The 27,315-nt window shown below is 39.7% G+C and overlaps 1 protein-coding gene across 1 annotated transcript in view; it reads left to right on the top strand.

Moving 5' to 3' along the window:
* Nucleotides 1-27,315, top strand: part of LRP2 (LDL receptor related protein 2) — a 198,216-nt gene that overhangs the window by 120,172 nt on the left and 50,729 nt on the right. The window contains exons 35-50 of the mRNA XM_059928047.1: nucleotides 1,877-2,054; nucleotides 4,113-4,326; nucleotides 5,479-5,715; nucleotides 7,686-7,874; nucleotides 9,574-10,494; nucleotides 10,627-10,792; nucleotides 11,146-11,304; nucleotides 12,594-12,880; nucleotides 13,590-13,793; nucleotides 14,386-14,628; nucleotides 17,538-17,663; nucleotides 18,802-18,921; nucleotides 21,528-21,659; nucleotides 22,988-23,189; nucleotides 24,139-24,434; nucleotides 26,249-26,765. Coding sequence (XP_059784030.1) covers nucleotides 1,877-2,054; nucleotides 4,113-4,326; nucleotides 5,479-5,715; nucleotides 7,686-7,874; nucleotides 9,574-10,494; nucleotides 10,627-10,792; nucleotides 11,146-11,304; nucleotides 12,594-12,880; nucleotides 13,590-13,793; nucleotides 14,386-14,628; nucleotides 17,538-17,663; nucleotides 18,802-18,921; nucleotides 21,528-21,659; nucleotides 22,988-23,189; nucleotides 24,139-24,434; nucleotides 26,249-26,765 — 4,191 coding nt within the window. The remainder of the gene's footprint in view (nucleotides 1-1,876; nucleotides 2,055-4,112; nucleotides 4,327-5,478; nucleotides 5,716-7,685; nucleotides 7,875-9,573; nucleotides 10,495-10,626; nucleotides 10,793-11,145; nucleotides 11,305-12,593; nucleotides 12,881-13,589; nucleotides 13,794-14,385; nucleotides 14,629-17,537; nucleotides 17,664-18,801; nucleotides 18,922-21,527; nucleotides 21,660-22,987; nucleotides 23,190-24,138; nucleotides 24,435-26,248; nucleotides 26,766-27,315) is intronic.

Here is a 27,315-nt window from a genome sequence, read left to right as displayed (position 1 = left end):
GGTTGCAGCTGAGAAGTGGTACTTGAGGCCAAAGAGCAGTGAAGGCCCAGAGGCATGGTGGTATTTAGCATGATTGTGTAGAGGGCTGGAACCAGAGACTTCGAGTAGGGGGCAATTGACTAGATGGGAGATACAGCAGCTAAAGTCATCTGGGGACAAATCAGGGAGGGACTTCATTTATTTTTTTAGTATTTATTTAGTATTTATTTATTTATTTGGCTGCGCCAGGTCTTAGTTGCAGCACATGGGATCTTCTTGCCTCGTGTGGGATCTTTGGTTGTGGTTTGAGGGATCTTTTAGTTGTGGCGTGCAAACTCTTAGTTGCGGCATGTGGGATCTAGTTCCCTGACCAGGGATCGAACCCGGGCCCCCTGCATTGGGAGCGCAGAGTCTTAGCCACTGGACCACCAGGGAAGTCTAGGGAAGGACTTTAATGTCATGCTAAGGAGTTGCACTGTATTTTTTTCTCAGGAAAGAAGGAGCCAGCAGGGAATTTGGAGGAAGGGAATGATAGAACCTAATCTGTATTTTAGAAAGATTGATCAGACCTGGAGTGGAAAGGGTCAGGGGAAGGAAGAAAATGTTCAGTCAGGGATGAGAGTTCTTAGCTAAGTTTAGGTAGCTTAAATTTTTAGTGAACTCAGAATTCACAAGAGTTTTGTGACTTTGTCCAGAAAACTTTTGGCAGCCTGGAATGGGAAAGGAGAAAGAAAATAATGACAGGAACTCAGGGTTAGCAGTTAGCAAGGTAGGCACAATGGGAGATCATGAGAATAAATCAGAATATTGTTAAAATGGTTAAAATGGTATGAGGTCCAGGCATAGAGGGCCTGAAGGACTGAGAGCTCAGACAAGTTTTAAGCGCAAAGAACAGGTTCAATGGAAGAAATAAAATAGGAGCAAGGAAGAGATGGAAGAGTTTGGTTGAAGCAGGGAATTTCAGAGTTTGAGAACTTAGAGGCAGAGAAGTTTAGAATTGAAGAGGAGATTCATGGGATGGGCATCTTGGATTGGTGGTGAAAGAGGTATGTATATAAAGATGATCGGAATTAAGTGTTTTGAGGACTTATAGGGAAAGAGTGTGAGAGGGTTGTCTGTTGAGGCTATAGCAGGAGGTGAGATAGAAAGGAATGAAAACTTGGATTCAAGTCTAGAAGTTATGTCCTCACTGTAAATATATTTTTTATATATATATATAAATATATATAAATATATATATATAAATATTTTATATAAATATATATATATAAATATTTTATATAAATATATATAAATATATATATATAAATATATATAAATATAAATATATATAAAATATATATTTTAATGAAGTTTCATGGATCACGGATTTGGTAATTCTGTGTGCTGATTAGGGTTCATGTGTACAGATTGCATTTTCCATCACGAAAATCAGAAAATAAAGTAGCTGGTCTTGTGGTAGATGATTTGGAAGAGAATTAAATAAGAGGGCTGAGAGGTGATCAGGGAGGTACTTGACCACATTTACATTAGCTTTGTCCTTCCTAGTGTGCTGGGCATACTGAGTCTTTGAAAAGGATCGACTGTTGATACAGGCTCTTCTTAGTCCATGAACTTCCTGTGTGACCAAGCTAAAGGATTGCCCACCAATGGAAAATGGTATCCTGTATCAGATACCATTTTAAATGGCCTCTCCCCCAATAATAACTAAGAAGTATACAGACATTAGAGAACACCGATTAAGGACTCCTCCACATTGGATGTAACGAGATATTAACGTTTCAGACTTCCTGCATTGAATGGTGTGCATCTTGAGGACAAGAAAGACATGTTTTTCATTTAAATATGTAGTGAAAGCATCTGTTTCACTAAATGCCTTTGTTTTTCATGGTTGTAGGAAACTGTACTGGTCAGACCGAGGAACCAACAGTGGCATTCCCCCCAAGATTGCCAGCGCTAACATGGATGGCACATCTCGAAAAACTCTCTTTACTGGGAGCCTTGATAATGTGGCGTTTATCACCCTCGATATTGAGGAGCAGAAACTCTACTGGGCAGTCGGCAGCACGGGAGCGGTATGAGCACACTTTCTAGTCTGTTGTTCTTCGTTGCCGAGCTTGCACAGCTGACATGGATTGTTCTGAGTTGTCTGGCAGTGGTTCTCAAGAAATCTCACTTGGCCATTTGTACCAGTGTTTTATTGCCCTTTCTCTCAATAACTTCTTTCCCTGAAGTCCAGCTCTTTATAGTGTGTGCATGGTTCCTTACAGAATGTTTATTTTTTCCCTCATTCTTTCTTTTTCTTCAAGATAAAATAATTCCATTTCTCATTTCGTATTTATCCTTTAAGAGCCCTTTCTTTCATGTTTCAGTGATTTCAGTGCTTTTCTTCGCAAGTTCTCAAAGGCTCTCTGATTGCAGAGACTAAGAAAATAAATAAATAAATAAATAGCAAGCTTCTGAGCTCAATGTCCCCTCACAGCTACATATGACGCTCTAATGTCCTAACATGGTAGATGCATGTGTGAAAACTCCCTTTCCTGGTAATTTTAAACTCCAAGGTGGAGTTCATTACATTCTGCAATAAGAAGCAGGAACTATACAGTTCCGTTCATTCACAGAAATAACATTTGATCTTCACTACTGTGCTTATGCAGCTGAGCTGGGACTGGGCACATAGAAGGTGCTCAGTAATAATTATTGCTCAACTAAAATATTGTTTTGGATGTTGAGTGTGTGCTAGTCTCTTCCTTGCTTTAAAGAACAGGAGTGATTTCAGATCTGTCTTTGACATGGATGCTCTCCATAAAATTGTCTGGTAGGTTTGGTTTTCAGTTCATGACAGCTCGCTGAGTACTCATTTCACTCCTGATATGTGCTTATAATGGTGAAAAAGAAGTAGGTGATGTGTGTGAAAGCACTTTGCAGAAGCTCGTGCCACATGGTGTGATTTCTGCTTACAAATTAGCGTGTCCCAGACCAGACTCCCCAGCCCCCTCCCCTTCCTGTTTCCACATCTGCTCTGCTCTCTGGAATCTGTGAGCCGGTTGGTGGTATGACTCTCCATCCTTTCTCCTAGGCTAGAACCCACATATTCCTCCTTCACTCTAATAACCACATCCTTATTTAGTCATCACAAAATCTTGGCAGTTTGTCCCCATGCCTCTTCTCTCAGGTCCAGCCTTTTTCTGCCACTTCCACCATTCTGAGCCACTTCTCTCTAGCCCTGACGAGAGCACGACCCTCACTAATGAACCTGTTTTAGTGATGGAGGCATGTGGTCTTCATAAAACCACAAGGAACCCTGGAACCCTGGCCCAGATAAGTAGCTCCAGATACTTCAGCCAAGTGTGGTCAGCTCATCTGGTCCTGGTCACTCCCTCAGCAGCTCCCCTCAGAGCTTATCTCCCCTGTGCTCTACCCTTCTGGAACCTCTGTCTGTTTCTAGGGCATAACCTGCTCTTGTAACTGCTGGGTTCCCTTGTCCAGGAAGGCAGGAGCCACACCCCATTTCTCTCTTACCAGCACTCAGCTCAGATCCTGGCACAGAGGAGGCACTTGAGACAAGTTTCTGGAATGAAATCAAACCAGCTATGTCTACATTTTGTTTTTCATCCAGAGCAGAATGCTTGTCACTTCCTGTTAGAAACTTCATTCTTGAGTTCTTTTCTAGTTCACCAGAGTCATTTTGACTCAGGCTTGTTACTGTGCTGATATAACAGCGCTATCTTGCTGTCTTCTGTGAGTGTGTCGAGCACGTTTCCTATCTCCATTGCAGAAATAGTTGGTGAAGATGTTAAACGCAGGGCCAGTTAGACATTAAATGTGTATTATCCTTGACCAGAATATCACATGCAGGGATTAGTCCCCTATTCTTCATCATGCCATCTGAGAAAGTTGATTGGCTTATTTGGACTTCAGCTTCATTGTCAGTGAAATGGGCACAATGACATTTGTCTGACCTACTGCTTGACGTAGATGTGACTATCAAATATAGTCAGAAATATAGTCAGAAATCCCTGGAAAGGATAGAGTGCTATATACATGTGAAACATTATTAAGAGAATATTGGTTTTAAACATTTTCCTCATTGCACCATGAAACAGTCAGTAATGAAAATTCTGATCTTTCAGATTGAAAGAGGAAACGTGGATGGTACAAATCGAATGATCCTGGTAAACCATCTTTCCTACCCCTGGGGACTTGCTGTCTATGGCCCCTTCCTTTATTATACAGATGAAGAATATGAGGTCATTGAAAGAGTTGACAAGGCTACTGGGGCCAACAAAATAGTCTTGAGAGATAATGTCCCAAATCTCAGGGGCCTTCGAATTTATCAAAGACGTGGTGAGTATTTGTCACTGAAACATACATATTCATGGGTGTATATATATTTATTCATGGGTGTCTGCACACTGACATGCCCACACACAAACCCACATACGCACAAACCTGTGTGCATACACATGCATGCAAACTGAAATTACCCCAAGATATTTAAAAAATTATAACCATGTCTTAAGCATGGCTAAGTGTCAAAGACTAAGCTGGCATCTGAAAGGCCAGATTGACTACAGAGTAAACTTACTCCCATTCTTTCCCCGGCGCTTTAAACTCCTTACTTTGCTTTTATTTTATCATACTCCCTGACATATTACGTATGTGTTTATCATCTGGGTTCTTCACTAGAAGGTAACCTCCATAAGGACAGGTATTTTGTCTGTCTTGTTTCTTACTCTCTCCCCAGTAACTAGAATAGTTGCTGGAGCATTGGAGGTGCTCAGTAAATATTTGTTGGATATCTGCTGGGAAAGTGATTAACATGATAGAATTTTTTTAATCTTAAAAGGAATACGCTTAGATGTTGCCTTTTTCAATAGATTTTTTTCCCAGAGATAATCTAATTTCTGATTTGCCCCTTTATATTAACATTATGATCTGGAGATGATTTTTTATAATTTTGAAATATTTTATAGCTTTTAGTCCCTAGCCAAAGATTTGTTTGCTGTCCTATAACCTAGGTTTGTTACTTGGTATTATTTTATTGCATGTTCAAAAAACCCTTAAATATTCTTATTTAATATACTTTAAATCAAATGCTCATCACAGTTTTGATCATGTAATTAAAACTGATATAATTTAAAATGCCAGTACATAGGTCAAGAGGGAAAAAAAAAAATTAGAATTTGTTGACTGACCTCCCTAATTCCTCTAATTCTTGAATGATTTGTGGAAGAAAAGCAATTGGTGCTCCATTCTCTATTATTATATAATATATAAACTATATAACTATTATATAGTTGTGGTCCTGTTTTAAACCTCTGTACATGTTAGTTCTATAAGCAGTCGGCTCTCCAATATTGTTTTTAGGTTAACTCAGATTCCATATTTTGTTACTTACTTTTATAATGACTTATTTGGTGACTCAGTTGAAAAATTTGACATGGAGTGGCAAGTAGGTGGGGTGAAAAGTTACAAACTAATTTTGATTTCATTTAGGCTCTGAATCCTCAAATGGCTGTAGCAACAATGTGAATGCCTGTCAGCAGATTTGCCTGCCTCTACCAGGAAGACTGTTCTCATGTGCCTGTGCCACCGGATTTAAACTCAGTCCTGATAATCGGACCTGCTCCCCATATCACTCTTTCATTGTTGTTTCCACGCTGTGGGCAATCAGGGGCTTTAGCTTGGAATTGTCAGATCATTCAGAAGCCATGGTGCCAGTGGCAGGCCAAGGTATGCCAACTCCAGTATAAGTAACATTTGACTCCATCTGGTGCCATGTTGAAGTCCTTGGTACCATAAAGCATTTCTCCACGTCTGGATTCGACACATAAGGAAGCTTGTTTATCCTGCTTGATAACCATATTCACATGTCCTCATGACTCATCTCTGTTTTCTTATATCTAAAAAGTCATGGACCTAAGTTACCATCTTGCAAATAAAGTCACTAAGTTTTTCAACCAACTTTTCATTTTGAAAAATATCAAATGCAGAAAAGTTGAGAAAAAAGTATAGAGAACATCCTTATACCCGCTAGATTCAACCATTCTTAACATTTCACCACATTTGAGCCTTCAGTCTCTCTGTGTGTTTATGTGTGTATACATACATATACATACATTTTGAATGAACCTTTCGAAAATATATTGCAGATATCATGACACTTCACCCCTGTCTGCTTAGCATGCAGCTTGAAGGGCATTGTCATCGAATTCATATTTTTTCCTGTTGGCCTCATAATATTTTTATAGCTGTGGATTTGTTCCAGCCAAGATCTAATCAAGATTCATGCATCGTATTTGGAATGTCTGTTTTGTGTCTTTTGATCTGTAGTAGTTACCCCAGTATTTTGTTATGACAGTGATTTTTTTGAAGAGACAAACCTATTGTCTTTTTAGCATCTCACATTGAGGATGTCTGATTACTTCCTCATAGTGTCATTTAACTTGTCATTCAATTTATACCCTGATTTCCCATGAAATGAAAGTTAGGTCTAATTGCTTGATTAGATTGGGGTTGAACACACTTGAGAAGAATCCTTCATAGTTGAAGCTGTGTCCCTGATACAGAATCTCATTAAAAAGGACATAATGTAAGCTTGTCCCCCTCTTAGTAATGCTTAAGCTTGATCATTTGGTTAAGGTGGTCACTGTGAAGTCTCTGCTTTTTTTTCCCCCTTTGTAATTTGTATGAAATCTTTGGGGTCACACTTTGGTACCCACGAATATGTTTTTCCCCAAGCACCTTTTATTCATTGGTTTGAGCCATTGATGATCCTTGTCTGAAATGATTATTTAATTGGGCATTGCAAAATGGTGATTTTTCTTGTTCTATCATTCCTTCTACATTCATTCTTTTTTAAAAGTAATTAATTAGTTTTTGTTTGCGTTGGGTCTTTGTTGCTGTGCGCAGGCTTTCTCTAGTTGCGGCGAGCAGGGGCTACTCTTTGTTGCGGTGTGTGGGCTTCTCATCGCGGTGGCTTCTCTTGTTGCAGAGCACGGGCTCTAGGCGCGCAGGCTCAGTAGTTGTGGCATGTGAGCTCAGTAGTTGTGGCTCGCGGGCTCTAGGGTGCAGGCTCAGTAGTCGTGGCGCACAGGCTTAGTTGCTCTGCAGCTTGTGGGATCTTCCTGGACCAGGGGTCGAACCCGTGTCTCCAGCATTGGCAGGCGGATTCTTATCCACTGCACCACCAGGGAAGTCCCTACATTCATTCTTCTATAAAGGAGAGCTCTCCTTTTTATTGTCACATGCACTCAAGTTTTAATTTTTTTAATTCAGTGTAGAATCATTTAGCATAATTATTCTTTTGATGCTTCAGGCAATCCATTTTGGCCGGGGAGAGCCTCTCGAAGTGGCTGCCTGTATTTTTTCGACATGATCGCATTAGTGTTTGAGTGCTTCCTTGTTTCTTGGTCTAATAAATATGTTCCAGGCTCACCTTGTACCTTCCCTTCCCAAACCTATAATTAGCCATTTCTCCCAGGAGCCAGTGCTCTTTACTGTGGGAAGTGGTTCTTAGAAACTAAGATCTGGGGGTAAGTGTGCTCATTGCAACTGGGAAATAAATAGTTTTATTTCATAATGGGGGCATGGTTGGAGCAGGGTGGTGTTGGGAATGAGAGTTTGAGAGGAAGGGCAGACATTTTTAAAAGTTCTAGTTCAAGCTAGAGTATTGTTTAATGATCTTTTCTTAAATGTTCTAGGACGAAATGCACTGCACGTGGATGTGGACGTATCTTCTGGCTTTATTTATTGGTGTGATTTTAGCAACTCTGTGCCATCTAATAATGCAATCCGTAGAATCAGACCAGATGGGTCTAGTTTTACAAACATCATTACAGATGGGATAGGAGAAAATGGAGTCCGGGGTATTGCAGTGGATTGGGTAGCAGGTGGGTAAGCTATATAGTGATTTTATTGAAAAGGCTTTTCGTGTTCGCATGTCTTATTTCTTATTTATCATCTTATTTACGCTATAAAGTTTAACATAAGTGCGACAGATCTGTTTTTCTGAATGTTTATTGAGATTACTTAAAGTAGATTGAATTGTGTTTTTAGAATAAACGTAACAGACTTGTGTCTGTTAATGATTAAGGTGTTTCAGTTGACAGATTCATTAGAGATTATCTCATTTGCTTCTATTATTAACAGGATCAAACTGTAGGCAAAATGGATAGAAATATTTAATTATGTAGGTTTATTTCACACTTAGATGAGCATCTAATTTCTAAATTAGAAATGTCTAAATTTTCAAAGAGAAAGCTATGTCAAAATATAATGTAAACCATGAAATATGACATTTACTTTAAAGGTTAGCAATTTTACTTGCCGAATTCTTAATTGCTTCCTCATGTTAATGTATGAAAACCGTTTTGATTATTAGGCACTTTATTGTAGTTAAATTGAAATGCCTGACCCAATATTATATTAACTTAGCTATACTGATTCATGTACTTAATTTTGGATTACCACTCATTTTTAATGATACACTGACAAACAAATGTATTATACTTCTAGAATATAATCCCATTATATCAAAATAGGTATCATTGTGTGTTATCAAGCCTGGCAAGTAGATATCACTTAGAAATATTAAAATATATTATGAAAATCTAGATACTATAATAGTTAATTGCCAATAGTAAACATGGTAATATGGTTAGGCTTTAAGGCTTTAATTTGGTTCTTAAATTCCATTTTTGATTACAAATTTACTACGTTATTTCTGAGGATATAGATAAAACAAGGGTCAACAGCCTATAGCCTGTCGGCCAAGTGCAGCCCATCACCTGTTTTTTAAGTAAAGTTTTGCTGGAACACAGCTATGCCCATTCATTTATGTATTGTCTATGATCGCTTTCATGTTACTGTGGCAGAGTAGAGTATACTGTATACTCTGCAAAGCCTAAAATATTTACTATTTGGCCCCTTACAGAAAAAGCTTGCCAACCCTTAGCAGCAGTACAACAGACTTCTGACTACATGGAATCAATGTGGGCTCCCTCTCTATTCCTTAAACTATCTTCCTGCCATGCTTTTTATTCTAGCATTTACATTGTTCTTTAATGCCCAAAGGCAAATGGCCTTTTGTTTTGGTGACTTTAGAAGGTCCTTGGGATGAAAACCTCTACACTAGTTAGAAAGACAAGAAAAGATCTCACGTTAATGCCAAACAGAAAGAGCATTTGATGACATAGGTAACAACCTGAGATATTGCTGGCTCTCACTCTTTGCCTTTTTCATCATGTTGGAGTAGAAGGTATGTTATGATAATGAGTCTTTGAAGATTCAGGTAGAAGAGGAAGGACATTCTGGAAAATACATCTTTCAGTAGAAAGTGGGTTATGATGTTTGCTATGAATTCTGATCTGCTTTAGAAGCTGAAGAGAGTTACATTCTCTTTAAATGTGAAGAAACAATCTATTTAGTTCCTAAGAGTAAATATTTATTTTTCTAAGTCTAAACTGAGATATTTATCTATCATCCTGGAAAAGACAACATATACTGACCCAAACCTCAATCTTACAAACGGTATCTTCTTCTTCCTTCTTGTTTTTCCATTCATCAGCATGCTCTTTCATTTTTCTGCAGGAAATCTTTATTTCACCAATGCTTTTAGGTCTGAAACACTGATAGAAGTTCTAAGGATCAATACCACCCATCGCCGTGTTCTCCTTAAAACCACAGTGGATATGCCCAGGGATATCGTTGTAGACCCCAAGAGCAGATACCTCTTCTGGTCTGACTATGGACAAAACCCAAAGATTGAACGTTCTTTTCTTGACTGTACCAATCGAACTGTGCTTGTATCAAACATCGTTGCCACACCACGGGGCTTGGCATTGGACCTTAGCAATGGCTACGTTTATTGGGTTGATGATGCTTTAGATTTAATTGCAAGGGTCAGCATTGATGGAGGGGAATCTGAAGTGATTCGTTTTGGCAGTCGTTACCCAGCTCCTTATGCCATCACTATATTTGGAAATTCTATCATATGGGTAGACAGGAATTTAAAAAAAATCTTCCAAGCTAGCAAGGAACCATATAAAGCAGATCCACCAACAGTGATAAGGGACAATATCGACTGGCTAAGAGATGTGACCATCTTTGACCAGAATGTTCAGCCCCGGTCACCAGCAGCGGTCGACAACAACCCTTGCTTGGAAGATAATGGAGGATGCACCCATTTCTGCTTTGCTCTGCCTAAATTGCACACCCCAAAATGTGGCTGTGCCTTTGGGACCCTGCAAGGTGATGGCAAGAGCTGTGCCATTTCATCAGAAAATTTCCTCATCTTTGCCTTGGATGATTCCTTGAGGAGCTTACACTTTGACCCTGAGGACTATAGTCACCCTTTCACAGCAATAAGTGTGGAAAGAATTGCCGTGGCCCTAGACTATGACAGCATAGATAACAGAATCTACTTCACACAAATTTTACAATCTGGAAAAGGCCAGATTTCCTATGTCAACCTGAATTCAAGGAGGAGTTCTCCCACCGTTGTTGTTTCGGGTAAGTGCACTCTAAGTGTAGCTTATCTTGGAAGGAGACACGATGGGATCAACACACATGGATAACCCAGGGGTTCTAAAATGCATATTGAGACTCTAACTTCTTTTTGTGTTTTTATTGGTGTATGTCCAGGCATAGGGAATCCTGAGGGCATTGCCTTTGACTGGATCAATAGAAGAATTTATTACAGTGACTACACCAACCAGACAATTAAGTCCATTGCCACGGATGGGTCTAAGCACACTGTGATAGCCCGAGTTACAAAGCCAAGAGCAATTGTGTTAGATCCTTGCCAAGGGTATGCCATGGTCTGCTTATTTCTGGAGGGAGTGGGGTCTGAAATTATTTTATGCTCATAGAGAAGCCAGTGTTTTGTGGGCTTGTAGCACTGTAGCTACAGATTCAAGGGTGAAAGAGCATGAGTGACTCTACCTGGGAAGGAACTCCCATTGATGCTAGGAAAAGTGGCAGCTTACTAGGGAATTAATGCTCTGACTCAGTAAATCCCCATTGGGCAAGTTGTATGGATGGGAATGGAGTAGGGTTTCATTTTGCCATATTGGTGTCAATTTACAGTTAAAGAATGCTGCCATCTTAAGTAAAAAGAGTGAGGTTCCTTGTGATGAATTATGACTCCTTTTGGATCACTAGGTACATGTATTGGACCGACTGGAGTACTAATGCCCAAATTGAGAGAGCCACACTGGGAGGAAACTTCCGGGAATCCATCGTGAACAGTGACCTGGTCTGGCCCAATGGGCTCACTCTGGACTATGAAGAAGGCTTTCTCTACTGGGCAGATGCTAATCTGTATGTGTCTTTGGTTATTCCTGTGGGTGTTGATGAGAAGATTTCTTCCTCCCTCTTCAAAAAGAGAGGGATATACATAATGTGATGAAATATTGGTGAATACACCTGTGAAACTTGATCTATATCATGAGATTGAATAATTGTGAACTGAAGGCATCTAAAGATGCATTACTAGACAAGTTAATTTCAACTATATTTACAAATGTAGTCATTCAATTTATAATTTACAGGCCCCATGTGACTACCATAAAATATGAATGACTTCTAAATGCCCATTGATAGTAAGTTTTCTCTGGGCTTTAGCATTCAGTATCTTGTAAAAACATTTTCCTTCAGTCTTTGTCTTTTCGTCATCTTCTCAAAAAAGTTCTTTCTTCTGTGCTAGCTTCTTCTCAATTTCATAGTGTTTTGCTTATAAACTTCTGTCAGCTCTAATTTTATATGTAACTCTCCAAGTACTCCTGAAATTACTCACATTCCAGTCATCCTAACGATTGAAGAGATGAGATGATTTTGTTTATTATGGCTGGTGTCTACATGGTGGGAATCTTAACTTTTCTTGCTTATTTTCTTATGATTTTGGTCTTGTGACACTGAGCACCTAACAACTTCATCTTTATTTTCTCACTTGAAACAAAGCAGTGATGTTTTGTGTCTAAATTTGGATCATTCTAGGTAAATACCTCAAAGTAAATGACAAATGGAAAAAGTCATTAAGGGAGTGGGAAGGGAAAAGTAATTCACATTTAAAAAAAAAATATTTATTTATTTGGCTGCATCGGGTCTTAGTTGCAGCATGTGGGAATCTTTAGTTGCAGCATGCAGAATCTTTTAGTTGCAGCATGTGGGATCTAGTTCCCTGACCAGGGATTGAACCCGGTCCCCCTGCATTAGGAGTGCGGAGCCTTAGCTACTGGACCACCAGGGAAGTCCCATGTAATTCACATTTTATTGAGTGACTACTTTGTGCTAAACACCGAGTTCCATGCAATACATGTATTATTTCTTAATACCCTCCCGTTTTCAAATGTCAGTCTGGTTCCTTTTGTAGGATTACTTGTGGGTTATATTAATATGTGGAAATCAATGATTTATATAGGCCATTGTTTGATAAGCAGATGAAGTTCTCCCATTACCAGAAGAAACATTTCTTGCTGCCATATGCTCCACTTGAAAAGAAAGTTGGGGGCTTGTGTAAAGCCATGGTTGGGCTCAGGCATTGGGTACCAGTTGAGGAACTTATTCTTTCTGGAGTCCAGCATTTTTTTTTTTTTCCGTCTTCGTTTTAGGCAGAAGATTGAGCGCATCACTCTAGAGGGCCTGGAGCGGGAGGTCATTGTCAGCAGAGCCAATAATCCTTTTGGTTTGGCTGTCTATGGCCAGTATGTTTACTGGAGTGACTGGTTCACTAAAAAAATTTACCGAGCAAACAAATATGATGGGTCAAGTCAGACTGCAATGACCACGACTCTTCCCTTCCTGCCTAAGGGTATTCGTGCTGTCGTGAAGGACCAGCAGCAGTGTCACAATCCTTGCGATCAGTTTAATGGGGGCTGCAGCCATATTTGTGCACCAGGTAAGGCACTGGCTATGAAGATAGACTCATGGAGAGTAATAATAATGATGACCACTAGTAAGGAAGGCTGAGGGAATATTCAGCTCTAATAGAAAAAATTCTCTTTGTTTTCAGAGTAACTTATAAAATAGATTTCAGGGTTTGTATGTTGAGAAGAAGACTTTGAAAGGTTTCTTTTGTATTCCATATGGAGCCTTCTTACAAAGACATTTTTAATTCAAGCTTGATGGAGGTAGAAAGAAACATGCAGGTTTGGCTGCTGCATCTCATGTCTTGAATAGAAATTTCATCAATGAGCTAACATTCCTTATAAAAGGATTTAATTCTTTCACTTAGGAGGTACTGTTTATAGTGGATATTTTAGAGTGTGATGTGTGCTTCGGAAGTGTGTTTTATAGAGAACAACAAATTCATAGGAAGACGTGCCTTTTGAGACTGTTGCTTTGCAGATTTTGCTGAGAAGGTAGAATCATTGCTAACGTTTCAGTGAGGTCAAGAGATAGTGGTTTAAAGATTAAGGTGAAGTAGACACATTTATTAGAGATTGGTGGTGGTTCTTATTGATGGAAAAATGACTCAGAGTAGAGTTTCCATGGCTTGTCTTATAGCGTGTTTAATATAGAAGCTGTTGCCAATGCTCTTCTGGAGGAGAAAATATGAATGTTTGCTACACAAATCTTTAGCTTTTCCTGGGCCTACCTTCCTTCAGGTCCAAATGGCCCTGAGTGTCAGTGTCCACACGAGGGCCACTGGTACCTGGCCAACAACAATAAGTACTGCATCCGGGATAATGGTACAAGGTGCCATAGTTCCAAGTTCACCTGCCTCAGTGGGTACTGCATCCCAGAGCAGTGGAAATGTAATGACATCGATGACTGTGGTGACAGCAGTGACGAGCTGGAAACTCTCTGTGGTGAGTTGGACTTTTGGGACTTTTGGAACTTTTGTTAAGAACTCACAATGTACCAAGTGTTTGGTCCTTTTAGAAATGAAAAACATTTACTCTGAGAATCTAGACTGCACTTTGCTTAAATCACACATAAGCTGATATATGTGCTATGTATGAGGTAGTGTGTGATGCTTTATTAGGAAGCACCTCTATAGTGGTTAAGAGCAAAGGTGCTGGATGCCATTTACAGTCTGTAGAGCCCTGGGAAAGTTACTTAACCTCTCTGAGCCTCAATCACATTAAAGCATTGTGTTTGCAAACTTAACGTGATTAAGTTTAATGTGATTGAGATAAACTTATACATTGAGATGGTAGAGAAATGGAGTGACTTTGCCATTTGCTTAAAATACTTCATTTGCTAAAAGAAGCATACAAAATATTTGCTTAATCTAACTAATTTAAAGTGTTATCTCACTTCGCATGCAGTGCGTTTTGCAGCTTTTGCCTTGGAAGGTAAACCCAAAGTGTCTTATTTTATTTGCTTGTATCTTTTTAGAAAATGGGATGATGCTTTAATCCAGAAGCTTCTTCAATGTTTTTTTTCCCCTCCTCTTAGCGTATCACACCTGCCCTTTGACAAGCTTCACCTGTGCCAATGGGCGATGTGTCCAATATCGTTATCGTTGTGATCACTACAATGACTGTGGTGACAACAGTGATGAGGCAGGGTGCCTGTTCAGGGCTTGTAACGAAACCACGGAATTTACTTGCAATAATGGAAAGTGTATCCCGCTTCACTTAGTCTGCGATGGGATGGACCACTGCCATGATCACAATGCTTCAGATGAGAAAAATTGCTGTAAGTTCATCTTCAGTACTTGTGCTTTGGAGTCTTGAAGTCTTAGAGCTTGGGAGATGAAATTTTTATATAAAGACAATGCATTTTCTGAGAAAAAACCCCATAGTATTCATCTAAAACATACATTTCATTTTAATACAGTCTACTAAGTGATTTTTTAAAAAAAATTATGTATTATTTATTTATTATTTATTTTTGTCTGTGTTGGATCTTCGTTTCTGTGCGAGGGCTTTCTCTAGTTGTGGCAAGCGGGGGCCACTCTTCATCGCGATGCGTGGGCCTCTCACTATCGCGGCCTCTCTTGTTGCGGAGCACAGGCTCCAGAAGCGCAGGCTCAGTAGTTGTGGCTCACGGGCCTAGTTGCTCCGTGGCATGTGGGATCTTCCCAGACCAGGGCTCGAACCCGCGTCCCCTGCATTGGCAGGCAGATTCTCAACCACTGCGCCACCAGGGAAGCCCCTAAGTGATTTTTTAGAACAATTCTACCTAGTAGTTGAATTATTCACCTAAATTTATGGATCTGTACAACCATTGACTATTTAACGTTCAGTATTTTCTCCTTGGTTTATACATCTGATTGTTTTAAAGCTTTACCAGTGGTTAATGACAAAAATGATTGATTAATGTGTTGTGTTTAATGTTTGTTGTGCAAAAAGGTACGTAGTACAGTGTTGACTGAAATGATTTGTCTCTTTAGTTTTTCTGGTAAATTGCTTTTTAGTGAATTGATTTTCCAAAATTTCTGGGATTTGCACTTTAGAACCTTGAGAAAACAAAAGGGTGGAGCGTGAGCACAAATGTATTTTTAGTTTGGGTATATCTACATGCTCCGTTGCTTTTGTAGGCACTTAAACACAGTATTTATTTGGGTGTGCTTTTTTTTTTTTAATCAACAAGTGGCCAATCTGTTTCATCTATCTCTCCAAACTTTTTTTTGAGTATTTTAATGCAACTCCCAGACATACATATCACTGATAAAGACCTTTCGAAAAACAACTACTATGCCAGTATTATGCCCAACAAAATCAACAATACTTATTTAATATCCTCTAGTACTCAGTCCATACTCAAATTTTATCACTTGTCCCCAAAATGTCAACAGTTGCTCTGTTCAAATTAGGATTCAGGCAAGGTCTACACGTTGATTTAGGCTGGAATTGAGGCCTAGAGATTTGATTACATTAGACTCAATTCTTTGGGCAAGAACACTTCATAGGTGGAGCTATTTCTTGTCGTATCACATAATGAAGCACATAATGCTTGATTGTTCCACTTTAAGTGAGGATGAAATTAATTAGTGAATTTAGAAGTCAGCCTGAATCTTCCCTTAGGAAGTTCCCATCAACCTTTCACCCAGTGGTTTTAGCATCCATGGATGGTTGTTCCATAAATTCATTATTACTTTAAGGGTTACAAAATAGGCATTTAAAAATTTTATTGTTCCTTGCACATTTATTAGCTGATGTTCCATAAAGAAGAAATTTCCCTTATTAACTGTTTTGTTACTCTGAAATAAAATTCTGCAGGGTAAATGTCTGATTCTTTCCCTTTGTCATTTTTGAGAGTAATGAGTTAGTGACCAATGAGCACTAAGTTTTTGCTTTGTTTTGTTTTTACTATTGTGTTAAACTCATGGAATTTTACGTTTTTGAGTTTTAATGCAGTGACGTAAGTTACTGGTTTCGGTGCTTAACTGTTCTATCTTCAGCCAGCAGGAACCCTGGTAAAGTTGGGGTCTCTGTTATTTTGACTTGACCCCATTCAGTCTTCCATAGCTCAGACTTGTACATTTCCTGTCTCAGACCTGGAATTGGCCTCATTCCTTTTGTGGTATTTAAAAATTACCGCAGTGTTGTGTTACCCATTCCTATTTGGCTTTTATTGCTTCTAGGCCTTTTTATTGGACAGAGCTAGGAAGTACAGTTCTTAAGGGGAAAAAAAGTGATATTGGTATTTTCCATTTTAATTTGGGATAACAGGTTTTTTACCTTTTGGATTTTATAATCATGTCTCTTTTACTTAAAATCTTGGTTTGTAATAAGTGACATTAACATAGTCACTTATTTGCTTTATTCTATAATAATTTCAACATGCCTGTAATAATTTCAAAGTAACCACACAAATATAATTAAAGATTTTAGGTCCTTCTTGTTCTTAGATTATTTCCCACTAGGAATATGCAGTCATTTGTTACTGTTTCCAAATTTTAGGAATTGCTTTTCTTTATCTATTTTTATTTCATTATGTTTATTTATACAAAATAATGTGCATGGTTTCATAGTCAAAATTATATGACAAGGTACATTCACAGAAGTCCTTCTTCCTTGTCCTCTCCACCCTGCTCTCTCCATACTATTCTCAATCTGTTCATAGGGGTTACAATTTTCATTAGTTTTATCTTTTCATCATTGTTGTTGTTTTTAGTGTAAGCATTTCTTTCTTGCTAGACACACACACTGTCATCATTTTTCTTACACAAAAGATAGCCTAGTGTTCTGCTTTCTTACTGTTGATATATCCTGGAGATCATACCATCATTCCTTATCAATATACAGAGATCTTCTTCATTCCTTTTTACAGCTACATATTACTCCATTGTGTGGATATGCCATCGTTTATTTAACCAAGAGTGGGGAGTCATGCTGATGCTATTAAATAATGAAAACGGACAATTAAAACTATAAAGCAGCCTCCCCTCTCCTCCATGGCCTCCGGTATCAGCTGGAAATATCTCTCTTTACTGTAGAATGTATGGCATCCCATAAGTGTCGTGGATCATGCCTCTGTGATAGCTTTGAACATCCTTCCCTTCTGGTGGTTTGATTCTGCAGTAGATCTGTTAGCGTGGACATGTATGATGTATATGTGGTGGGTATGTTCCAAATGTTTTTCTGGTTGTCTTTTTCAAGCTGATCGCACGTGCCAGCCTGGATACGTAAAATGTATGAATTCAACTGTTTGTATTCCTCATCTTTTCTTGTGTGATGGAGACAACGACTGTGGAGATATGAGTGATGAAAACCCTATTTTCTGTGGTAAGATAAACCTGCTTCTCTTTCTGTAGTTCCAGGGATGCATGTCTTGAGCTAATGCAAAGATACATCGCCTGGGTGTTTGGCCTAATTTCAATTTGTCATCTCAAATTGACCTTGTAAGTAGATTCAGTAGGCAGTTACTTTAGGATGTAATTGTAGGGGCATAAGAAGCCCCTTCTCTCTGTTCCCTGGCTGAATGCCTGACTCCAAATATTTCTTCCAGAGACCAGCTCTAATGCCTAACTTTCTGCAATTAAAGACCTTTTGTCTTCAGGAACTCCAGGCAGAATTTGCACATTGAGCCCTTGTATACACTCTCAGTACATTTGTAGTAGCCATTAGTAACTGAAAGAATTTTTCTCTCTTTTTCATATGTTTGACTTTCAGAAACGTTATTTCATATTTAGCCATTTGGTTTAATCAAATAATTTCCTGTATCTATTAAACTAAAAGGCCTTTCTTAAGCACGATGATTTTGAGACTATTGGTGTAAACAGATGCATCCTTTAAGAACTTAGTGATTGTCACCAGGCCAGGTTCCAGTCCAAGAGCAGGGGTCAGTTGTAAAAACAGCAGCAAGAGGTAGCAGAAAATCTAGAAAACACATCAGACCAGAACTACCTCAGGTTATGTGAGAAAAGAATCAATGTTCACGTGTAGGCAGAGTCATTTACTCAGATGAATTACAAGGATGAATAAGAGCAGAACTTTGCTAACTCTCTAGAATCATGGTCTAAGATGGCTAAAAGATTGTGTGTAGGGTGAACTCAGATTTGGTTATATTGTTTTTGCTTTTCCATAGCATTTATTTTATTTCATGTTATGGCAGAAAACATAGAACCAAGTTTTCTTTTATCTATAATTTGTGATTTCATGTGTCAAAAAAATAGTCTCTTGGTATTTCTAACAAATGCAATTCATTTTTGAATTTCTGGAATTTAGAAAAAAATTCTGGGAAACTGGAGTGGTATTGCTCTCCCATACTCTTCCCTCCCAATGGAAAACTTATACAAAAACTCATTTCCCAGGCCTCAGCCTTCCTTTCTTGACAACTCGTATCCAGATCAGAGATACAGGCAGGTTATTAGGAACAAGCTTGTGTGTTGCTCATGGGTTTTATCTTCTTTCCCTCCTGCAGTCTCTAAGTCGTGTAAGAGCGATGAGTTCCACTGCACGTCTGGATCCTGTATTCCTAGCTTTTGGTTTTGTGATCACGAAAGAGATTGTTCTGACGGCTCTGATGAACCTGACACTTGTGGTAAGAGAGTAAGCAAGCATGAAAAACATTGTAATGAGGCTGGAGACCCTCTTCCGACTACTTCAAATATAGACTATGGTTCTGGCTGCGGAATGTTTGCACTTTTTGCTGAAACCACTCAGCAGACACTCATTAAAAACCTGTTCATGCAGGGCACTGGGTGGGTTGCTGGTCAGGATATGGAGGTTGCTGATCGATGCAGATGGAAAGAGATTATGTTGGTGATGCACCTGGTACTTGCCTGGCTTGTAGAACTCAATTAATTGTAATGGACTCTGAATTGGAATTTCTGAATTTGGCTGAGTTCTGACCCATAAGACTGTGGGAGGATCCAAGAGTGATTGAAATCATCATATACAGGTGGAGGGGGCATATGAGGGGCACACATTTGTTCCTGTTCTGTGTGCCAGCTGAGGAGGTAGGGTCTGATGGCCATCTGAGCTTCCTGAGATGTTCCAAGGACCTTCTAGTTATATTCTTAGAGGCAGTTGTGTGTTGCTTGTGTTTGAAGGCTGCTATTTACCTCTGCAAGTCCTAATCTATATCCATGCACAATTTTTTTTACATAATTTAAAAAATATAAAGGTAAAATCTAATACATTGCTTTTTTATCCGTCAATATTGCTGTATAGGGGTCAGCAAACTATGGCCATGGGCTAGCTGCTTGTCTTTATAAATAAAGTTTCATTAGGATGCAGCCACATCCTGGCTATGGCTGCTGTTTTGCTACAATGACAGTGTCAAGTAGGCGCGACAGAGAACATATAGCCTGTAAGCCTAAAATGTATACTGTCTGGTTAAGAGAGAGTTTGCTGACCCCTGTTACAAAGTCTTCATACTCCTGTTTAATGGCTGTGTGATAGTCCATTGAGTGGTTATGTGATCATTGAGTTAACTGCCTCTATTTTAAGCATTTAGATTGCTTTATTTTTTTCTTGTATTATAAATATCACTGCAGTAAGTATCATCACATATAAAGCTTTTTTTTGGAGTGGTATTTTCTTTTTTCTTTTTATAAATTTATTTATTTATTTATTTATTTTTGTCTGCGTTGGGTCTTCGTTGCTGCACGCGGGCTTTCTCTAGTTGCGGTGCACGGGCTTCTCACTGTGGTGGCTTCTCTTGTTGCAGAGCACGGGCTCTAGGGCACGCGGGCTTCCGTAGTTGTGGCACACAGGCTCAGTAGTTGTGGGGCATGGGCTTAGTTGCTCCACGGCGATGTGGGATCTTCCCGGACCAGGGCTCAAACTTGTGTCTCCTGCATTGGCAGGCGGATTCCCAACCACTGCACCACCAGGGAAGTCCCTGGAGGGGTATTTTCTTAAGACCATTAGCCTAGTTTTGCAGCTGAATTCAGACTATTTTCTATTCCTATTTTCCCTCAGGTTCAAATTCTGTGGCTAATAGAAAGTGGTATTAGAAGCTCTCTGCCAATTTCTTTTTCCCCAACACTAAGAGTTTTGAGAAAACAAAGGGCACATAGAGTTTTGAGGATCTGTAAAGGAAATAATTAATAACTGTTAGGTGGGTAGAATAGTCTTAGAGATTGGTTTAAATATATGAACTATTGGTTCAGATATATGAAGAATAAATATAGTTTCCAGACTTCTCCATGGGAACCAAAGTCATAGTAATAGCAATTAGTACCAACTATCTGACATATTTAAATAGAAGTAAACACACAATCTAATATGAATGCATTCTCATAATATGCAGAGATTTCTTTTTCTAGTTTTATTGAGATATAATTGACATACAGCACTGTGTAAGTTTAAGGTATAGAGCATGATTAACATACATCATGAAATGATTACCACAATAAGTTTGGTGAACATCCAATACACAGATATTATTTTAAAGAAATAATAAGATGTGTATAAAAGAGTAAAATCCCCATTCCTTCACCCTCCTACAGTCTCCTCCCTCCCCAGACATAATCACTATTAAGTGTGAATTCTTCTTACCTTTATCTATATATCCTGACATGTAGTTTTTAAAACACAAATGGGATCTTACTACATATATTTTTTCTGCAATTTCCCCCCCCACTTTTTATTTTTTAGCCTAACAATATCTTGTCACTTAGAAAATGCAGCTCTATCTCATTCCTTTGCACTGCTGAATATTGCTGTAAAGTATGGGTGTTCCATGTGTTTTTATCCCTTTCCCAACTGATGGATATTTAGGTTGTTTCCATTTTTTCACTATAAGACATAATGCTAGCATGAACATCCTGCATATGTGGGAAGATTCTTATAGGCTAGATCTCTAGGATTAGCGTTCCTGTGTCAAAGGGGATATGTTTCTTTCAAAGACTGTATTGATATGTACTCTTTTCTTACCAGCTTATGAAAGGTCATGTTTCTCCTTACTGTTTCATTGTGCTGTATTTTTAGTGGTTAAAATTAAATTTTCTTTTGCCCTAGGCTAATTTTGAGGGGTCTCTGGGTTTATTGGCATATGACAACTTGATTCATTGACATGTGGGATATGATTAAAGAACTCTAATTGGTGTTCTAGAAAGCCCATGCTGTAGTAGGCTTCTCCCAAGATTCCTGGACTGCAAACCACTCTTCTCACCAAGAGTGCTTTTTATATTTTTTCAGAGTTTTCTGAGCCAACGTGCTTCAGTGATGAGTTCAAGTGTGACAATAACAGGTGCATCCAAGTAGAGTGGGTCTGTGATGGTGATAATGACTGTGGGGACATGAGTGATGAGGATGAAAGACACCACTGTGGTAAGTGCAAACAATCGATTCCTCTGCATTGTCACATTCCAGGGAAACTCAGTAGATTTATTTTTCTGTCTTTGGAGTATATGGTTGTCAGAGAAGTTCCTCTTTATTGAATGCACACAGATAGAATGTTACCTTTATTTTTACGCTCAAGAATGTTTGATATCATCCACTTAAATGCTTTAAAATGATGAAAAATGATTTTAATGTTTACTTTTTTTCTGTTGCATTTAGGTAAAGGAAATAATGTCCTACATTTCTAGAGCAGATAAAGAGAACTCAGTTGGCCACTCTTAATAGCAGTTTTAATAGTGTTGCAATTAACTGTGCCTCCAGTTTTTAGGACATTATTTCCATTACCTAAATGCAACAGAAAATACCTAGAGCTGTTAGGGGGTGGGATGGGTCATTCCTTTTAAGTGAATCATGGAACAAACTATGGAACACCATCTCCCATTACCAACAGAGCATAGAACTCTTAGCTAAGGTGTCTTGGAAGAGTGTCTTTCCATGGTAGAATAATAAAAACAATGACTCCATGATGTTTGCATTTGATTGTTACCTCATATGTCCACGACTTTGGTGGTGGTCCATGGTTCTACATATATTCTATGAAGTGGGTGGTTGGCAGCTGCACAAACATGGACTGTAGCATATACTTTTCTCCCATATCTCCTCACCAAGACTCCCTTCCTCTTGTCTCCTCTTTACCCTCAGTGAGATTGGATAAAATACCTGTATTTTATTCTGCAGGCTTTCATGATTACACGTTAGCATCTTAGCTCTTTCCTAACAGTGTCTTGGTTGCTGACAACTCTTATTGACATACACAGCTCCTATATACCTAGGAAAGAAGCCCTAGCTTTTTGGAAAATTCTATGACTTTGAGCTATCTAGTCAACCATTGCGAGCTTCAGTTTTCTCATCTGTAGAACTGGCATAAAAATGCCTATCTCACATTGTGTTTGTGTGATTATACTTTGTAAACTAAAAAATGTTACCAAATGTAAGGGATTTTTGGTATCCAATTAATAAAATGTGAGTAGTTTTGATAGGCCTAAGGGAAAAATGTGACCTTACCTTAATTTTATGGAAAACTAAATGAGGTGTTTTTATTATCTTTACTTTTTACTTCTGAAAAAAAATCAAAGATCCAAAGCAATTAAAATGAAAATTTGGGAGGGTGGTTTGTCTACCTATTTTCCCTTCATTTCCTTTCATCCCTCAGACTATTTTGTAATGTAAAGCAAGATAAATAATGGTTCAGAATGAATTTGACTTCTAGAATGAGCTCTCATGTGACTTCTGATTCTCATGTGCTTTGGTTTCAGAGAGTCACAGCTGCTCAAGTTCTGAGTTTCTCTGTGTAAGTAGCGTGTCTCCATCCAGGAGGTGCATCCCTCAGTCTTGGGTTTGTGATGGCGATGCGGATTGCTCTGATGCCTATGATGAGCACCAGAACTGCACCAGGAGATCCTGCTCTGAAACGGAGTTCACCTGTAGTAATGGACTGTGTATCCCCGACTGGTTCAGGTGAATTGGGGATTAAACAGTCTACCAACAAACCTAAACTTCCATGAGGCAGGACTGGGGCCTGGAGCCCATGGTACTTTTAGTGGTCTATGAAAATGTTTGGATTTCTTTTAAAATCAAAAGAAAAAACAAAGAGAAATTTTAGGTCAAAGAAAGTATTTTAATACCAAATAATATATCTGGCTTTATACCAATGTGGTCCTTAATTATAAATGTTTTTTTATGGTGGTAAAAGTCACATAATATAAAACATACTATTTTAACCATATTTAAGTGTACAGTTCAGTGGCACTAAGTATATTCACATTGCTGTGCAACTCTTACCATCATCCATCTCTGGAATTTTTCACCTTCCTAAACCAAAACTCTGTCCTCTTTAAACACTAACTCCCCATTCCCTCTCCCGACTCCCCTTAACCCCCGGCCCCTGACATCTACCAATGTACTTTCTGACTCTATGAATCTGACTATTCTAGGGAAATAAATAAATATTTTTATGGAGGAAGGGACCCATGAAGGCAAAAGTGCCTAGGGTCCATGAAGGTCATAATGTGACCTTGCACAGAGGGCCAGAGAGATGAATGAAGTGGGCTTGCTAGAAGAAAGTTCTTTCTTGGGGTAGCTGAGGCTCTTGGTTTTCCACTTGGAGTTGAGGCATGGGTACAAGAAATACTTCATTCTCTTCTCTCTGCTGTAAGAAAAATAACAGTGTGAGCATGATGATAAATGGGTCTGGGCGCTGCGGCTCAGGGTCAACCAGACAACAGTGAGGGGCAGGTGAGGTGGACCTCGGGCAAGTGCTCCAGCTAAGAGACGCAGACACTAGTCAACGTCATTTGTTTGGAGGGAAGTTGGGAATCTGGATTTTCACCTGAAATATTCTGATTTTAAATGCTGGAAACATATTTTAAAAACCCTCTCGAGAATGGTACTGGGTTTCATAACACAGGTGTGACCGGCGCAATGACTGTGGTGACTACAGTGATGAGAGGGACTGCGTGTACCCTGCCTGCGACAAGGTCCATTTTACCTGTCAGAATGGGCTCTGCATTTATAAGGCCTTCGTCTGTGATGGGGAAAATGACTGTGGAGACGACTCGGATGAGCTGGAGCACCTGTGTCACACCCCGGAAACCACGTGTCCCCCTCATCAGTTCAGGTGTGACAATAGGAACTGCATCGAGATGGTGAAAGTCTGCAATCATCTAGATGACTGTTTAGACAACAGTGATGAGAAAGGATGTGGTGAGTATAACAGAAGATTGGGGAAAAGGAAACCAGGGGGACTGAATGTGGATTTTCAACCCTTCATGACTTAGCAGGACTTGTCAGTTGGTTCTCTAAGTAGAACATTGCCAGAAAATTACTATTGCTTGTCTAGCAAAAAGCAAGGATTTCTTGGTATATAAGGTCAGTCACAAACATTTTTTGGACTAATTCATGAGTTAGGCAGTCATTACAGAGAACAGGAGATGAACAAATTCAGGCCATCGGTATCTAACAGCAGAGAGTGTTGATTCTTTTTGGCATCTTGCAGTGACTTGTTGCCTTCACTGCCTCTCTGCTAGGATTCCTTAGCCTGTTGTTTTTTTTTTTTTAATAAATTTATTTATTTTATTTATTTTTATTTTTGGCTGTATTGGGTCTTCATTGCTGCGTGCAGGCTTTCTCTAGTTGCGGCGAGTGGGGGCTACTCTTCATTGCGGTACACAGGCTTCTCATTGCGGTGGCTTCTCTTGTTGTGCAGCACGGGCTCTGGGTGCACGGGCTTCAGTAGTTGTGGCACGTGGGCTCAGTAGTTGTGGCTCGCGGGCTCTAGAGCACAGGCTCAGTAGTTGTGGTGCTCGGGCTTAGTTGCTCTGCGGCATGTGGGATCTTCCCGGACCAGGGTTCGAACCCGTGTCTCCTGCATTGGCAGGCGGATTCTTAACCACTGCGCCACCAGGGAAGTCCCCTTAGCCTGTTCTTAATTTTCATCCTCAGGTGACTAAAGGGGAGAGTTTAACTGGCAGCCCCTCCCCCGCCCCCACCGAACTCCCACAGGTAAACCACTCTAGAATTTATAAAATATAGAATCTTAAGGAAATGTTCTCCCCGCTGTGTAGATAGTTTTTTAAAATTTTTATTTATTTATTTATTTATTTATTTATTTGGCTGTGTCGGGTCTTCGTTTCTGTGCGAGGGCTTTCTCTAGTTGTGGCGAGTGGGGGCCACTCTTCATCGCGGTGTGCGACCTTTCACTGTCGCAGCCTCTCTTGTTGCGGGGCACAGGCTCCAGATGTGTAGGCTCAGTAGTTGTGGCGCACGGGCTTAGTTGCTCCATGGCATGTGGGATCTTCCCCTTCCCAGGGCTCGAACCCATGTCCCCTGCATTGGCAGGCAGATTCTCAACCACTGTGCCACCAGGGAAGCCCGTAGATAGTTTTTGAATGTAAATGGCCATGTGTCACAGGACCAGCCAGAGGTACCCTCCCAGGGTGCTGGGTGGCTCATCCCATTTGTGATTCTCAGTCAAGTGAGTGCTTCTCTTCCCATCTCCACATTCAGGGACGTCACACTGGGAGCCTGAAATTGGCCATGGTGTGAGTCGTGGCACCATTGAAATGGAAGAGGCTACAAATTAGAGCTCCCCCCTCCCCCCATCCCACCCCACACCCCAGACCTGTTTTACCAGCACACCGCTGTGTGGGCTCGTCTGCTCTTCTTTCTCCTCTCTCCTGCTATTTTAGTTCTAAATTTATCGATTAAAAGAAGATTGACAGGTATAGGATTAGAAGTCAAACTTGTTGGTTGTATTCGTTGTTAAAACCACTGGTGAAGGATCAAGTTGGGAGGAAGTTGAGTAAGATTGACTTTTGAATAATGTAGGACCTTTAGAAATCCCTTCTTATCTGTCTTCTTTTAGCATGATTCATTAAGAATTGGGTCTGTCCAAGCAAAGCAAAACAAAACGAAACAAAAAGGATTGGGTCTGTCCAGTGGGAAGGTTGACTTTGGACCATTATGGTGGATCCATTGCTGTCAACTTAGGTTCTCTGATAACTGTCTTTTACCTACAGGTGTTAATGAATGCAATGACCCTTCACTCAGTGGCTGCGACCACAATTGCACAGACACTTTAACCAGTTTCTATTGTTCTTGTAACCCTGGTTACAAGCTGTTGTCTGACAAGCGGACTTGTGTTGATATTGATGAATGCAAGGAGACGCCTTTTGTCTGTAGCCAGAAGTGTGAGAACTTACTGGGCTCTTACATCTGCAAGTGTGCCCCAGGCTACATCCGTGAGCCAGATGGAAAGACCTGCCGGCAGAACAGCAACATCGAGCCCGATCTCATTTTTAGTAACCGTTACTATTTGAGAAATCTCACTATCGATGGCCATTTATACTCCCTCATCTTGCAAGGACTGGGTAATGCTGTGGCAGTGGATTTTGACCGAGTAGAAAAGAGATTGTACTGGCTTGATATAGAGAATAAAGTCATTGAGAGAATGTTTCTGAATAAGACAAACAGGGAGACAGTCCTAAAGTACAATCTACCGGGTACAGAAAGTCTGGCTGTCGACTGGGTTACCAGGTAAGAAAAAGCTGAGGCGCTTTTTAAGAGTTAAAACGCTTTTTGTTTTTAAAAAAGTATTCAAACCATGTTTTCATCCTAACAGAGAACTGATCTTTTCCAACTTGGGTTAATAGGTGGATACATTTTAATGCTTCTGCATGTTTTTGTTTTTTTCTGCTATGTACCTAATAATCAAATGGGATACCACAGAACCTAAAATCTAGTGATTTTAAGAATTTATGATATCAATTTCATGGGGAGGGGCATCACAAAGGAGGAAAGAGCTCTGTTATTACTGGCCATTCAGTTAACTGGAGGTGATGTGAAGGGATGATGCATGCATTTGTTGGTGCATTCAGTCATTTAAAGCTGTTGCCTAAGTGCCTCCAGCATGCAGTGCTATGCTAGGAACTGGGGTCTAGAGGTCAACAAGACAGACACAGCCCCTGCTTTCCTGGTGTTCACAGGCTGCTTACAATGCTATTTATTCGCAGCCTGGGCTGGTTGTAAAATAGAGAATGGCTAACTTGAAACTCTGAGCATCTTTAAGGTAGACGGTGATATTTTA

This window comes from Balaenoptera ricei, chromosome 7 (assembly GCF_028023285.1).
Source record: "Balaenoptera ricei isolate mBalRic1 chromosome 7, mBalRic1.hap2, whole genome shotgun sequence".
NCBI classification, from domain to species: domain Eukaryota; kingdom Metazoa; phylum Chordata; class Mammalia; order Artiodactyla; family Balaenopteridae; genus Balaenoptera; species Balaenoptera ricei.
This window is presented reverse-complemented; position numbering and strand designations above follow the sequence as displayed.